Genomic DNA, 14201 nt, shown 5'->3' on the forward strand with positions numbered 1-14201 from the left:
CACCCAACTCCCCTTCCTGAAAGCTGACAGCACATTGGAAGGTCAGTCCCTCTCTGGCCTGGGCCTCCTGACACTGATTTTTGGCTTCCATGGGGAATATCCTGCTTTAATGGTTTCCTGTGCCAGTAATTTCTGACTGGCAATGTCTGTGTTACAGCGCTGAGAGCTATAGGTGAGCATCTCCCGCCTGTCATTTACACCTGGGGCAAACTGAGGCTGGTGTGGTTCTGCTTTGCCTTCATCCCTGTGGGTTTTCTTCTCCAGGTGCAAACAATAAAAACCAGAGGGTTTTGGAGCAGCAGCACCAGGGTTTCATAGGCAGCCTGCACACAAGCTCACACACATGTGGATATAGACAACTTGAAAGCAAACCCACACTTCATAGTTTCATTCTTAGCTGGAAACTCACTGCTTTTCCTCTCAGAAAAGTTCTCAGGAAACCTTTATGGAAAGCCTGACGTCTAATCCTGTGGCAGGTTGAACAATGGAGCTGCAGAAGCATCCCTTATTAATCTGTGACATTGTGGCAATGTCACCTGATGCTCTGCATTCCCTGTGCAACCATTTAGGACCCAACAGTAGCAAACATAAGGACCAGGAACTTCACAGGGTGTCCTAGGACCCATTTCCATACTTCCCAAAGGGGTGAATCATCCTCCAGGGCACATCCCTAACTCAAGTTTGAAGGATGCTTAGAGCTCACACTGCTTTGGGCAGTAATGTCAAGCAGAGCCAGCCCTGGGCCATCAGCCACGGGCCCTGGGCCACCCCTCCTGTGCTGCAGGAGGGGAGCTGCTGGGGAGGTGTGTCAGCAGCACTGCCACTCCTTTTTCTCATCCCTCAGAAGGTAAATAAACTCAATCCCAAATCCACCCGTTGCTGTTTGCAAAGAGCAAATAATCCAGAGTGGGATCACAGCATCCTGAGGAGCCTGGGGAAGGAGAAGGGCCCAGCACAGCCTGCAGAGCAGGGCAGCTTCCAAGCCTGGCAGCAGCTGGTCTCTGCCTGAAAAAAGATGAAAAAGATGCCCTCTTTCTCTGAACAAGGGGTGGCTATGTCCTGGCTGCTTGCTCAAAGCCCTGCCAAACAGAAAATAGCTCTGTACAAGACAGTGGGATGTGTTGGAAGTGAGCAGAGAGAAACTACACCTGGACTGGAACGGTGGTGAGGGAAAAGTTATTCCCAGTATGGCCACAGACTTTGCATCCACAGCTGAGCCACTCAGCTGATCAGGTGCAAGGATGGGGCTGGTGGAAATAAAAACGTGGCAAATACCTGTGCATTTCATATCAGTGGATTTTGTGGAATCACAGAACTCTCAGGGCTGGAACAGACCCTCAATATCATCGCATTCCAACCCCCTGCTACACTTCCCACTAGACACCAGGCTGCTCAAAGCCCTGTCCAGCCTGGAACATTTCTAGGGACGAGGCATTTTCACCTCCACAGTGAAAAATCTGCATTGCACTGTCTTGGAACGCGCACGGAGGAGTGAACTTGCTTGAGGCTGGGGCAGAAACTGCACCGAGGAGATTGCAATCGCCCCCAAAGCAGCGGCATGTGCACCTCACAAGAAGAAATAAAAGCACATCATCTGAGTTTGCTCAGGTTTAGCGAAGGTCAGAGATTTTCGCACCTAGGTGAGCTGTCATCTGCCTCGGGGCAATTCTCTTTTCTCTCGCATCCTTTGCTGGAACAGCGGGAGAGCTTTACTGGCGTGAAAGACTAAACTGGCTTCGGGCTGTAAAGGACTTGAGTCACAAACCACTTCTCCCCCCTCCCCCCGAAACACACTTTCTTATTAGTTCAGGGCCTTCCAAAACTGTCCTAATGTCTCCTCACCTGTTTGTGCTGAAAACCTGTGGAGGGCCGAGGCTTAAGCTATGGGAGGTGACAAAACATATGGGATTTGCTCGAAGCAAAGTAGTTCTAAACTGATGGGCTCAAAACTTCTCCTTTTAAAGACCGAGCTTCATCTCCAGGAACCTAAACCACATGAAGCAATTACCTAAGAACAAATGCATCAGTAAAACACAGCAGCAGCATGGAAGTAAAGATTAAAAAATAACCATTCTGTTAAAAAATGCAGCAATATCTGCACGAGTGGGCAGCCTCTAGGCTCAGGAATAAACTTGTGTCACCACAGCCCCCGGCAGTACAGTGACCAAGAGGGAGCTCCACATGTCTAGTACTCCAGATTTCTTAAAGGGATATTTAGAACCAAAAACTTTATCGCCGCTTTGGAACACTTGCTGCCTCTCTGAATATTTTCCTCTTTATTAAAACCTTAGTCCTTTCCTTTGTTTGGTTGTTTTTTGGTTGGTTTTTTTTTTTTTTTTGGTTGGGTTTTATTGTTTTGTTTTGTTGTGGTAGGTTGTTGGTTTTGTTTTTGTTTTTTGGTTTTTTTTGGTAAGTTCTTTCATTTTTCATTTCTTAAACCTCCCATTCAAAAACTCTTTTTGGCTTTTAATGAAGGGAATTTTGTTTCTGCACCCAGCAAACTGTAAACCATGTCGCTTGGATACAGGAAAAAGCTGAAATTCCACAGATTTACATAGTCATACATTGTGTTGGGGGAAAAGTGTGCTGGGCGTTCTCTGGGTTTTGTATCTTGCATTAGCATTTGTAGGCATTTGAGAAAGGGAAAAATATAAAGAAAGGAGATATAAAGGGGAAAGAAAAAGAGGGAAAGAGAAAAAGAGAGAAGGAAAGAGATAGAGTGAGATAGAAAGAGAGAAAGAAAGAGAAAGAGAGAGAAAGAAAGAAAGAAAGAAAGAAAGAAAGAAAGAAAGAAAGAAAGAAAGAAAGAAAGAAAGAAAGAAAGAAAGAAAGAAAGAAAGAAAGAAAGAGAAAAGAAAGAAAAGTTGCTGTGATGAACGTAAAATATGACCTTTTCTTTTTAAAAGTTTGTGCTGTCCCTCTTGTTTAGCACCAGTGCTGCTCACCCTTTCCCTTCAAGACGCTTCAGAGCTGTTAAGCATCTAGGGGTGATAATTTGACTTTCAGCTAAGCCGGAGGGCTGCAGCAGACAGCAGTAGGTGGTGATGTAATAGGTACCAACGCACATGGATATATAAATATCGTGGCTAGGGCTAAAGTGCTATGGCTGAGCAGCTATAGAAGAAGATCAGCACTTCAGACAAGACTCCTGGAGTTGAGATCAAGTTCAGAAGCTCTTGCTCCCGGGATTTCCTCTCCATGCAGCCAGCCCAAGGAAACCGCAGATCCTCAGGGGATTGAGCACTAAGCTCCTTCCCTCCCTCCCTCCCTCTCCGCTTTGCTTTCTGGTCTTCTTTTTTTCCTCCTTTTTTAATTTTTTTTTTCTGTTTGGCTTTTGGTCGGTTTTCTTTTTTTTTTTTTTTTTTTTTTCTTTTTTCCTCCCCTTCTTTGACCTCAGCATAAAGTGGGAGCGTATTTTCGGAGCGAGCGGCGGCCGGCCCGTGGCTACCCGCCCCTAAGCCGGGATGCCTCTCCCCGCGGCGCTGCTCCCGGCGCTGCTCCTCGGGCTGCTGTGGCCAGGGGCGGTGCGTGGCCGCTCGCCCCCGGGTCGCCTCCCCGCCGGGCCCCGCCAGCGCCGCTGGGACGCGGCGCTTTTCGCCCGCTCCGTCGCTCGCCTCCCGGCCGAGCGCCGCGATGCCGCCCGCGACGGCGACTACCTGCTGGGCATCAAGCGGCTGCGGCGCCTCTACTGCAACGTGGGCATCGGCTTCCACATCCAGGTGCTGCCCGACGGCCGCATCGATGGCATTCACAGCGAGAATCGATACAGTAAGCCAGAGACAACCCCCGCGAGCGAGACTTTCGGGATCGCCGGAGGGCAGTTCTGCGGGAGGGGAGCGACTGAGCTGCCCCGGAGAGGGGCATGTCCCGAAAGGAGGGTGGGTGCATGGCAGACCTCGAGCTCCCCTCAAAAGTCCGGCCGCAGGCAGCACCGCGGGGCTGCGCCCCTCGGCTGCCCCGAGGGTGGCGGGAGCCCGGGGCAGCGCGGCGGCCACGGACCCCATCGGGAGCTCCGGACCCCATCGGGGGCTCCGGATCCCATCGGGGGCTCCGGACCCCATCGAGAGCTCCGGATCCCATCGGGAGCTCCGGATCCTATCGGGGGCTCCGGACCCCATCGGGAGCTCCGGATCCCATCGGGGACTCCGGACCCCATCGGGAGCTCCGGACGTCATCAGGCGCTCCCGGCCCCATCGGGAGCTCCGGGCCCTATCGGGAACTCCGGACGTCATTAGGAGCTCCGGACCCTATCGGGGCTCTGGACCTCATCGGGGGCTCCGGAACCCATCGGGGGCTCCGGAACCCATCGGGGGCTCCGGACCTCATCGGGGGCGCCGGAGCAGCTCGCTGGGAGTTCGGGAGGGGCTGGTCGGCGCTGCTCAGTGCCCCGTTGTCCCCTTGCCGCCGTCAGGCATCAGGTGTCGGGGTTGCCTCAGCATCTGGAGGATCCGCAGCGCCGTGGGCCGCCCACTCCGAGCAAGGGCTGGGGTGAGCCCAGCTCGCCCCCAAACTTGAAAAGCATCTGCTGGGGACTTAACCCCGTGGCCCCATGGCTCTGATATCCAACTGAAACAATAAGATCTGGGAGCGGGGATATAAGCTGCATGATGACAAATGTTTCATTTGCCCTAAGCACACTCTGGCTTATTTTAACCTTGCCTACACAAGAGGATGCCTGGGGGGCAAAATAAAAATAGATACTTAGCTAAAAGAAGAGAGGTCCCAGTATGGGGCATAGGACAGCACATGGACTATGAGGCGTGGGGTGTGGGGCTCTGTGGACACCCACAGCAGTACTGGGATGTGGGGATCCTGTGGGTGAACATGGCACTGTCACCACCCAGTCCAGGGCACACCCTTTTGTCCCCCTGATTTCTGTGTCTCCTGTGCAGGTCTGCTGGAAATTTCTCCTGTGGAAAGAGGTGTGGTGAGCATATTTGGTGTCAAAAGCGGACTCTTCGTGGCCATGAACAGCAAAGGCAAACTCTATGGATCTGTAAGTAGCCACCGAGTGTGTTCTTGGGGAGGGGATGGTGGTCAGCTGGGGTGAGATGTGTGCTAAAAGCTGCCCAAGCTCCATCCTTGCCCCTCCTGGGTCGGGCAGCACAGAGCAGCCCCTCCTGCCTTGCCAGCAGAAGGTGTGCTGCCCAGTTATGCTGCTCACTGAGCTTCGGGAGTGAAACCCCCTCTTCTGCATCACACTCCCTTGATTCTCACATAAAAACTGCAGTCACCCAACCATGGCTGCTCATCTTGCCTGCCTCACAGAGCAATAGATCAGTCACCTGTGTGGCAAGAGTACAAGCCAGGCTTAGTCCATGTATTTGTTATATTTGACTACAAACAGCCTTAGGCAGGCATGGCAACCACTCCATCTCTCAGAGGGCACTTGGACTTGTGATCAGCCAGGCCCCACGAGTGACCCTTTATGATGTGATCAATCAGTGACCTATTGATCACTCCTTGTTAATGCTCTTGAACAGACAGACACTTCCCGTGGCAGTTCAGCATCCTTGGGGTCTGAACTTCTGCTTGAGAGAAGGAAGATCCATTAGGGAGACAATACAGACCTTCTTTTAGGTGGGATCTTTGGAAAAGATAGAGACATTAGAGACATCCTGTACAATATGCTTGAGGTGGACAACATCAGGGTGTATCTCTGCTCATGTTCAGCTGTCTTCCTACTTTTGAGTTCAGCCCTGTACAAGTGACTGTGATCAGCATAGTTTTAAAGTCATAGTTTTAAAGTCTCCTTTCTCATCCATGAATTTCCCATGTCATGCTCCCCAAGTGAAGAAACTTGGGCTGAGGAATAGTCAGAGTTAACTGGGGCATGTTCACATGAAGGCATGAAGCATCCAGAATCATTTTCTGTGCCATTGGTCCTGCTGTGGAGGATTGTGCCTTGTATTAGAGCCAGGCAGAATCAGTCACCAAAATCCATCCTTTCTTAGGGATACTGCTGCCTTGGTGTCCTGGGTAAAATAATCCCTAGTGCAGTGTTCAGCTTGGCAGGCTGAGGCCTCTCTCACAAGCCCTGAGGTTTTTGCCCAACGATAAGAGATAAGTTCATTTGTCCCTTTCCAGATAAGACACTTGCAAGGCCTGTCCCTCTTTGTATGTACTTGCAAATGAAACCACAGCCCTGAAAGGCTGCCTGCTGCCAGATCTGTTTTCCTGATCCATTGACCTAAGTTATCCAAACCCTACCTTTGATTTTAAATCTGAAGAAGTAAAAAATACTGTCCATGATGAGTGGCTTTAAAATGTCTCTTTCTCCTCAAGCAACATAGGAAAATGCCAGTATTATGGATTTCCTGAAGCCTCTCAGGCAATTTATTGCTGGTTGGACAACCAGGAGCAATTCAATGAGCAGGACCATGGGACTGGGCTTGGTCCTTATCCACCTCAGCTCTGTTCAGGTGACCCTGTCCCTCCCATGGGTGTCCTTCCCACCTTTAGATCTATGTGCCTGGCCTAGGCACAGCATCCCTAATTGATCCTCTGGCTCCGGAGTCCTGTTTGAAGCTTCAGAGGCCACTTCAAAAGATTACTAAGTGGAGGGGGCTCACCTGCGCCTTTGCCCACAACACACCTTCTTACACCTGGCAGCAAGAATATTTCCACACCTGATGTTTAAAATTCCTTCCCTCTCATTCTTTCCTTTTCATTTCAGGCCCATTTCAATGATGAGTGCAAATTCAAAGAGATTCTCCTGCCAAACAACTACAATGCTTATGAATCCAGGATTTATCCCGGGATGTACATAGCCCTGAGCAAAAATGGAAGAACAAAGAAAGGCAATAAAGTATCTCCCACAATGACAGTGACACATTTTCTTCCTAGAATCTGAGACATCTCACTTCAGACCTACCTCAGCACAGGGGAAGACACAGAACAGAACAACTCTGGGGAAAAGAAACATGGTGCACTTTTACTGGAGAGTTTTATGCAAGAGTAGGTGTAAGATATTTAAGTTAATTATTTAAATCTGTATATATTGTCACAAAATTTATTTATAGTTACTTTTTTTTTTTTCATTTTAATCTCTGAAAACAAAACAAACCTCCAACCCAAGGTCTTTCATTTCATGATGCAACAGTAGAAGTCTTCTGCTTGGTGGTTTATTTAATTCAGCTGAGTTATCCCAGGTGTGCTGCTACTCCATGTCCTAAGCCAGGTGACATCCAATTCCGCTCTCCCAACGTTTTGCACTGTTTGTTTGGTGTTTATTGCTGTACAGGTGTGAGTTTGTTTCTTTGTTTGTTTGGTTGAGTTTTATGATGACTTTGTCCTCCCCGGAGCGTTTCCCAAGCCGCCGGTGGCTCCCGGCTGGGAGCAGGAGGTGCCAGGGTGGGATGCCAGGGTGGGATGGATGCCAGGGTGGGATGCCAGGTGCCAGCATGGAGCCACACACAATGCCTGATCCGCTGTGCTATTTGACTGCAGCAGGATCGCTTTACCCGGCACGGGAGCTGCAGAGCCACCCCGCAGAGCTGTTTTTAGATCCGCCAGCGCTGAACTCTGAACTGCCCTGCAGTCCATCCCCTCTGCTCCTCCGAGAGGCTGAAATGCCTCTGCCGGCTCAGCAGGGCTGGCTTGGGGTTTTCTCTGCAGATAAACTGTGGCCCTTAATGGCAGCTTTTATTTGGCACAATTGATTGTCGTCAGGCTGAAATATAACGTCTGTCCCAGCCCCAGTAAACGCGCTGTGGAACACGCAACAGTGAACCAGCTCTGCTTCACTCAAACCAAATTCCCTTTCTTATTTGGACACTATATTCATTTTTCAAAGTGTGGGGAGCTCTATAACACTCCTAAGTTTTCTACAAGGGAAAAGCATTTTGCTGGTTTGTAGCAAACACAAGCTCCACAGAAAGAATTTAGATTGATGATGAGGAATTGAGGTTGGTTTGTACTATTTATTATTTTTGCTGCAGTATTTGGAAGGAGAAATATGCTGCTTTCTTTTTTTTTTTTTTTTCTGTCTCATTCCCTGACAAAGTTGATTAATTTCTACCTCACTAACTCTCAAAGCCAGTCTTGTAAAACAATTCTGCATGGCAGGAAGGTGCCCACTTTCCTGCTTGGACTTAAAGTTCTGGAGGAGGGCCTGGGGGAACAATCATAGTCCCAAATCTCTCTTTTTTCCATATGTAGCCAAAAGTATTCAGGATAGAGTCGGTTGCATCCTATTTGAGCCTTGTCACGTTTGAGCTATCTTTACCCAGTGGTTTACTTTTAGTAAGGGTAATCATGGTGAAAATATTTGCAGGCAGCTGTCAGGCTGCAGTACTATATGGTGATGAAGTAATCCTATATTTTCCCTTATATATTTTGCAAGTGTAACTCATGTCTCTAACGTGATGAAGGAAAAGATAGATTTGATTATGGGGGAATCACTAAAAGGATTCATGTGTCTTTGTTCTTTCCTTCTTGGTTTTTTCCCCTTTTTTATTTTAATGATCATTCATCTTTGGGACATCAACACATTAACTGGGAACCAGGACTAACCACAATGTTTGATGACTTAGAGGATGTTTACAGATCATCTTCCAATCTAAATTAATTATTTCTGACTCACACAAATCTTTGATTCAGCTTTTTTTTTTCTTTTCCTCTTTACATTCCTACACAAAAGCCTTGGTTCCTTTGTAATGGTATAGACCTGCCTGCATCCTCTGCTTACACATGACCTTGAAGAGAAACTCTATTCACCAAAGTTCAGTAAGATCAGAGCAGACCAGGACCAGACCTTAAGGCAGCTGCCCTTGTAGCAAAAATAACTAAGGAAAAGGAAATGTCATGCCTAAGGATTTTAATTTTTTTTAATGTAAAACTGGGAATTTTCTGTACTTTCTGTGTTTTCTATATGTGAGTAATCATTGTGTATTTATCACCACTACCTCTGACAACTGATGATTTTGTTCCAGATTTCAGATAGCAAAATCAGACCACAAAGGTTCTCTCTGGGAATGGTTCTTCTTTGCCACTTTTCACTTCATTAAATCCACAACCAACCGCCTCACATGAGATATGTTCAGAGGTAGTTGTTGTAACTTTTAAATATTGTGATGCAACCTTGATAACAATGTTACATGGTATGAGCTTTCACCATTTACCAGAATCTGTCTGTAGTTTTATACAGGTGCTGTTCAAGACTGTGGTGTATGTGCTGTGCACACTTAAATGCATAATAAATGATGAACGTTTACAATGCATGACACCCTGATATTGATTTTTAACTCTTTATAATGGAATGCATCCAGCAAGGAAAGGAAGAAAAAAATGCTATTTCATTTTCCCAAAGCCTGGGGAGCCTTTGCACCTCTGCCAGCTACTCCAGGACTGACAGCCTGGATTTCTTACTCAGCTAAAGTTCCCCCTGCCAAAGCTGGAAGCTGTCCAGGAAAGCCCAGCTCCAAGCTCAGTAACAGATATGCACTCTTGCATCTGCCACATGCTGCTGCTCTCACTGGTGTCATTTCCCTGGTTATTAACAATGGCAGCATCCAGAATTAATGGTCAGGGACACAAACCAGCTGCAAGGTTTTTGTTGCTCGTTGTTAACGTTGCAAACAAACCTGATTGCCTGGTTTTGGCTCCACTGAGCTCTGGTTGCTCTCTCTGTGAAGTGTGACAGCACCCATGCAAGAAACCTGTTTGGTTTTGGGATAGGACCTTTATAAAATTAGTGTTCATACTCAATACAAATGTGCAGAAATCTGAAGTGCTGTGTGATATCATATGGTGAGATAAGGAAACATTTATTCAGTGGAAGAATGATCAAAGCTCCCAAGGGAAGTGGTGCAGTCACTGTCCCTGAAAGTGTCCAAAAAATGAGTAGATGTGGCACTTTGTGCTGTGGTTTAGGGGACGTGGTTGGTGTCGGGTTGAAGGTTGGACATGATGATCTTGGAGGTCTTTTTCAACCCTAATGACTCTGTGATTCTTTGGCACAACTTTTATTTGTAAATACCCACACAGGTGCACTTGCACACACATGCACACATCATGTCCAATTCCCATGCTTTCAGTTTTACCCCTTCCCTATGACTAGGAAGGGTTTCATAATGGGAGAGACAACACTCAGCTTTGATTTTCCACACCCTGACAGCAAAGAGAATTTGTCCAGCTCAGTAAGGACCATACAAAACAGAAATCCAGACCCCATCATTCAGACTTCTCCACTTCATTTTCTACTGAGTGATGCTCTTTTTTCTGCTCCTGGCAAGGGGAAGGCGATGGATGAGCTGGGAATGTCCAGTGCCCTCTCTCTGAACAAGGGCAATTTCTCTCTAAAGTTGTACAGGCTCTATAAATACGTGGCACAGGTGGAGTTTTTATAACTGCACAAGTATAGCTGCAGCGTATTTAATGCTGCTATGAATAGAGCCAGAATAAATAGGCAGGCAGACATAAGAATTTCTCATAATTAACTTTTTTGTTTACAACATTCTAAAAAGAACAAACACAAATTTATCACTGCCAGGACTGCCAAAATTATAACAAAAAATTGTCGCCAGGGCTAGAAAAATTTTTACAGCTTTGGGGAAGAAATTTTATCAATTATAATTTTAAGACTGGAGATAAATCTTAAGGCTTGGCTGTTAGGAAGGTGAGACTTCAGGGCAGTAGCTTTGCAGGTTCATAGGACCTGGAGTACTGGTGCTGCACATGTGTCCTACCCACAGGAAAATATAAGGGCCACCACAGATGGAGCAGAAGACTCTGGAGAAAGTTTCCTTGACTCTTGACTCTTGAGATGTCACAGAAGACTCTGGAGAAAGTTTCCTCCTCTGGCATCACCCATTTTTTGCTTCATTGCTAAGCCAGCTTTCATAGAATCATAAAATCATCACAGAATCACAGAATCATCAAGGCATAGAATGGTTTGGCTTGGAAGGGGTCTCAAAATCCACCTCATTCCAAACCCTCTGTCATGGGCAGGGACACCTTTCACTAGACCAGGCCGCTCAAAGCCACATCCAACCTGGGCTTGAACACTTCCAGGGATAAACTTCTCTCACATTACCCCTCGAGGCAGGAAAATCAATGCATTAAAGGTAAAAATCAATTCTAACCCTCCAAAAGAAGGCACTGATGTGTCATGGGCTGCAGTGTTTCTGAGACTGCTGAAAGCATTGCCATGGCCAAGGTTCCTGCCACCCACCGAACGTTTATCTGCACAGAGCAACCAAAAACCTCTCCTGAGGATGGGTTCTGCCAGCCAGGCAGATTTCCCTCCACCCAGGGACGATCCAGCCTCTGGAATAACCAAAAGGGGAACGGTGCCAGCCCGGCCCTGCACTGCGCCCTTGCTCACCAGGGGAAGGACAGAGACTCCAAGCTCATCCCTCCTTTGCAGCCTTGCCTGTTTTAAACAGCCCGTGCCGAGCATTTTGTGACTCACCCGTGACATCTCCCAAGCTGTCTGTATCTGATCTGCGCCACTAAAAATCAGCATGACAAAACACGGCCTTGTATATAAATAGCCACGGGTTTTTCAGAGCGGTCACCGAGTTTATGGTGCCAGAGTGGGTTGTTCACACTTTACCACTTGGTTTCCACCGCAGCCTGTGAACTGACCAGGCAAGTGGCCAATTAAAGGCACTCTGCTAAGGGCTGAGGAGGCTTTTAATAATGGCTAGTGAGCACCGCAGCCAGAGCGTTGAAAGGAATTCCCTGAAATGCTGTAGCTCACTTTATATGACACTATACTGTTGCTTGCCAAGCACAGAGGAGAACAGATTTTTAACGTGGAAAAGCCAGTGTGGAGTTAAAAAAAAAAGCAAAACAACCCCATCAAAACAAAACCGCCCCAGTTCTCCTTCTACTAAATAATCTAAAAAGGGATGGCACAGTGCAAAATGGTAATGCCAAGCTGCTATCAGGAAATACAACATGCAAAAGAGGGACACAGCACAATTTCTGTTCCCTGCATATGAGTCATGATTTCCAGACTTCAGACAAGAAACATTTCCCTGAACCGTCTGGTTTAAAAATCTGATTACTTAAAAATATCATCCAAGAAGTGTCTACCAGATATTACTTAATGCAAAACAATGTTGCTTGCTTACATCACAATTTTCATCATAAATTCCAAGGCCAGGTTGGATGGGGCTTGGAGCAGCCTGGGATAGTGGGAGGTGTCCCTGCCCATGGCAGGGAGTGGGATGAGATGGGCTTTAAGGTCGCCTCCAACCCAAAGCATTCCATGATTCCATGTTCCTGAACACCACCCAGCCCAGCACCATCTCAGGGGCAGTGACACTTTCCACCATCCCAGGTTGCTCAGAGCCCCATCCAACCTGGCCTTGGATGCTCCCAGGGATGGGGCAGCCACAGCTTCTCTGGTTGACCTGTGCCAGGGCCTCACAGGGAAGAATTTCCTCCCAATATCCTGTCTAACCCTGCCCTCTTTCCATTCAAAGTCATTCTTCCTTGTCCTGCCACCTTGTCCCCCTGTCCAACATCCCTCTCCATCTCTTCCAAAGCCTCTTTAGGTACTGGAAGGGGCTCTAAGGTCTCCCTGGATCCTTCTCTTCTCCAAGGGGAGCAAGAGCAAGGTCCAGCCCTTCCTTCCTGCATGCCCAACCAGACTCCATGAAGTGTGATGAGGATGGTGAGCACCCAAAACTTAAATCAGCTGCGGCTGTGTGGTGGGTATAAACATCTGATATTGACAAACACTACAAAAAACCATGCCAGGAAGCTTTGAACCTGGGCAGTTTACATTAATTCAACTTTTTGACACTAATATCCCTGTGCTTTTAGATCCTTGTTTCCAAGCTGCCATAGTCTTCAAAATATGTTTATTAATACATCAAAATTTGTGAGACATGAAGATTCTGGGTCAGTCAGCTTGGGGCTGAACAAAACAAAATGAGGAATGGGTGCTCATTTATTGAACAGCCTCCATACTGGAACAGGCAGGAGTCCTGACAAAAAAAAAAGGTGGTGCATGACCAGATTTTAGTTTCAAAGCAAGTTTAATTGAGCTTTTCTTAAATTCTGAGTGCTGGATTGACCTCATGTAACTTCTAGTGTAATTCTCTGTGTGTACATGCAATTGCATTTTATTAGTAACCATACTATTTTATTGTGGGTAGATACAGGAGTACCCATCCTCTATGGCTCCCCAGGCTGTGTTGACCTCCACTATCCTTCATTCACACTGCTCCATATAGGTTAAAGAAAGTGATTTAGTGATGTTTGTACCAATTACCATATTCCAGACTCAAGTTGGTTGCTAATCAGGTTACCTCTGAAGTACAAATCAGATCTTTATCAGCTTAAAGGTATTTGGCAAGTGTCAAAACCACTTGGTAAAACTCGGTGGTTTCTGGGGAGCTACTATTTACATACTTTTTCATTATCTCTGCAGCCACATCTGTTTGCTTCCAGTGCCTTCAGGAAAGGTGTTTGTAGTGCTGGCTGGGGCCCATGCAGCTGGGGAATGTCACTGAAGGGAGGGGTGCCTGGGAGAAGAAAGGGATGAGAAGCACCATGAGCATCCCTTAGAGACGGGAGAGACCCCAGCCTTTCCCTCAGTCCTGTGGGGATCTCTATAAAGGAGATTAGAAGGAATGTCCAGCCATGCACCTCTGAGTGAGGGCTGCTTGGCAAGCTCGAGGGCTCATCCATGAGGAGCATTTTGGAGCTTTTGGTGGACAAGCCTTTTATAAACTCTTTCTCTTGGCCAGATGGTAACCAGATCCCCACTCTGATCCCTGTCTAGGGTGGGGATGGTCCCAGGCTGGCTCGTGGCTGAACAGCACAGTGGGATGGATGCCCTTCTCAAGGCTCCTTCATCAGCAAGCCAAGGCTGCTCCAGAGCCCCCCCATGCCCAGTACCAACACTAAAACCCAGCACTGTGATGGTCCTTTCCCATCTCAAGCCGCTCCTGGCCCCATGGCAGGGTAGCTCTAGCAGCCAGGAAAGACTCAGCTCCTCCACCAGGAGTGAGTACCACTGCTCTGCCAGGCTGGGACAACTCTCTCCTCCTCCTCCTCCTGGAGGGAGGGAGACCACTGTGCCACAGACTTTCCCCCTTTCTGGGAACGGGCATACACAGCCCCTCAGTGCTCACCTTCCATCCCGTATCCCGCTCCGAGGCACCCTGATGCTGCCGTGAGCAGGAGCTCAGCCACGAGGAGTTACACATTAACTGAGGCAGTTAGCTCCCTATCTCCCCTGT

At 47.7% G+C, this 14201-nt stretch overlaps 1 protein-coding gene across 1 annotated transcript; it reads left to right on the forward strand.

Annotated features, from left to right (window-relative positions):
• Positions 1-2247: 2247 nt before the first annotated feature.
• FGF4 (fibroblast growth factor 4) lies at positions 2248-8629 on the forward strand. Its single transcript, XM_071428452.1, has 3 exons — positions 2248-3768; positions 4893-4996; positions 6677-8629. The coding sequence occupies exons 1-3, from the start codon at positions 3465-3467 to the stop codon at positions 6851-6853; spliced, it is 585 nt and encodes a 194-aa protein (XP_071284553.1). The 5' UTR covers positions 2248-3464; the 3' UTR covers positions 6854-8629.
• The last annotated feature ends 5572 nt before the right edge of the window (positions 8630-14201 follow it).

Source organism: Agelaius tricolor, unplaced genomic scaffold, assembly GCF_023055355.1.
Source record: "Agelaius tricolor isolate 1412-34295 unplaced genomic scaffold, bAgeTri1.0.p SCAF_5, whole genome shotgun sequence".
Lineage (NCBI taxonomy): Eukaryota > Metazoa > Chordata > Aves > Passeriformes > Icteridae > Agelaius > Agelaius tricolor.

What these genes read in the sequence shown, in the direction of transcription:
- FGF4 (XM_071428452.1), top strand. Translation starts at nt 3,465, where the DNA reads ATGCCTCTCCCCGCGGCGCTGCTCCCGGCGCTGCTCCTCGGGCTGCTG. An exon ending in TCACAGCGAGAATCGATACA is followed by an intron (nt 3,769 to 4,892) that starts GTAAGCCAGAGA and finishes TCTCCTGTGCAG; the next exon opens with GTCTGCTGGAAATTTCTCCT. An exon ending in AAGGCAAACTCTATGGATCT is followed by an intron (nt 4,997 to 6,676) that starts GTAAGTAGCCAC and finishes TTTTCATTTCAG; the next exon opens with GCCCATTTCAATGATGAGTG.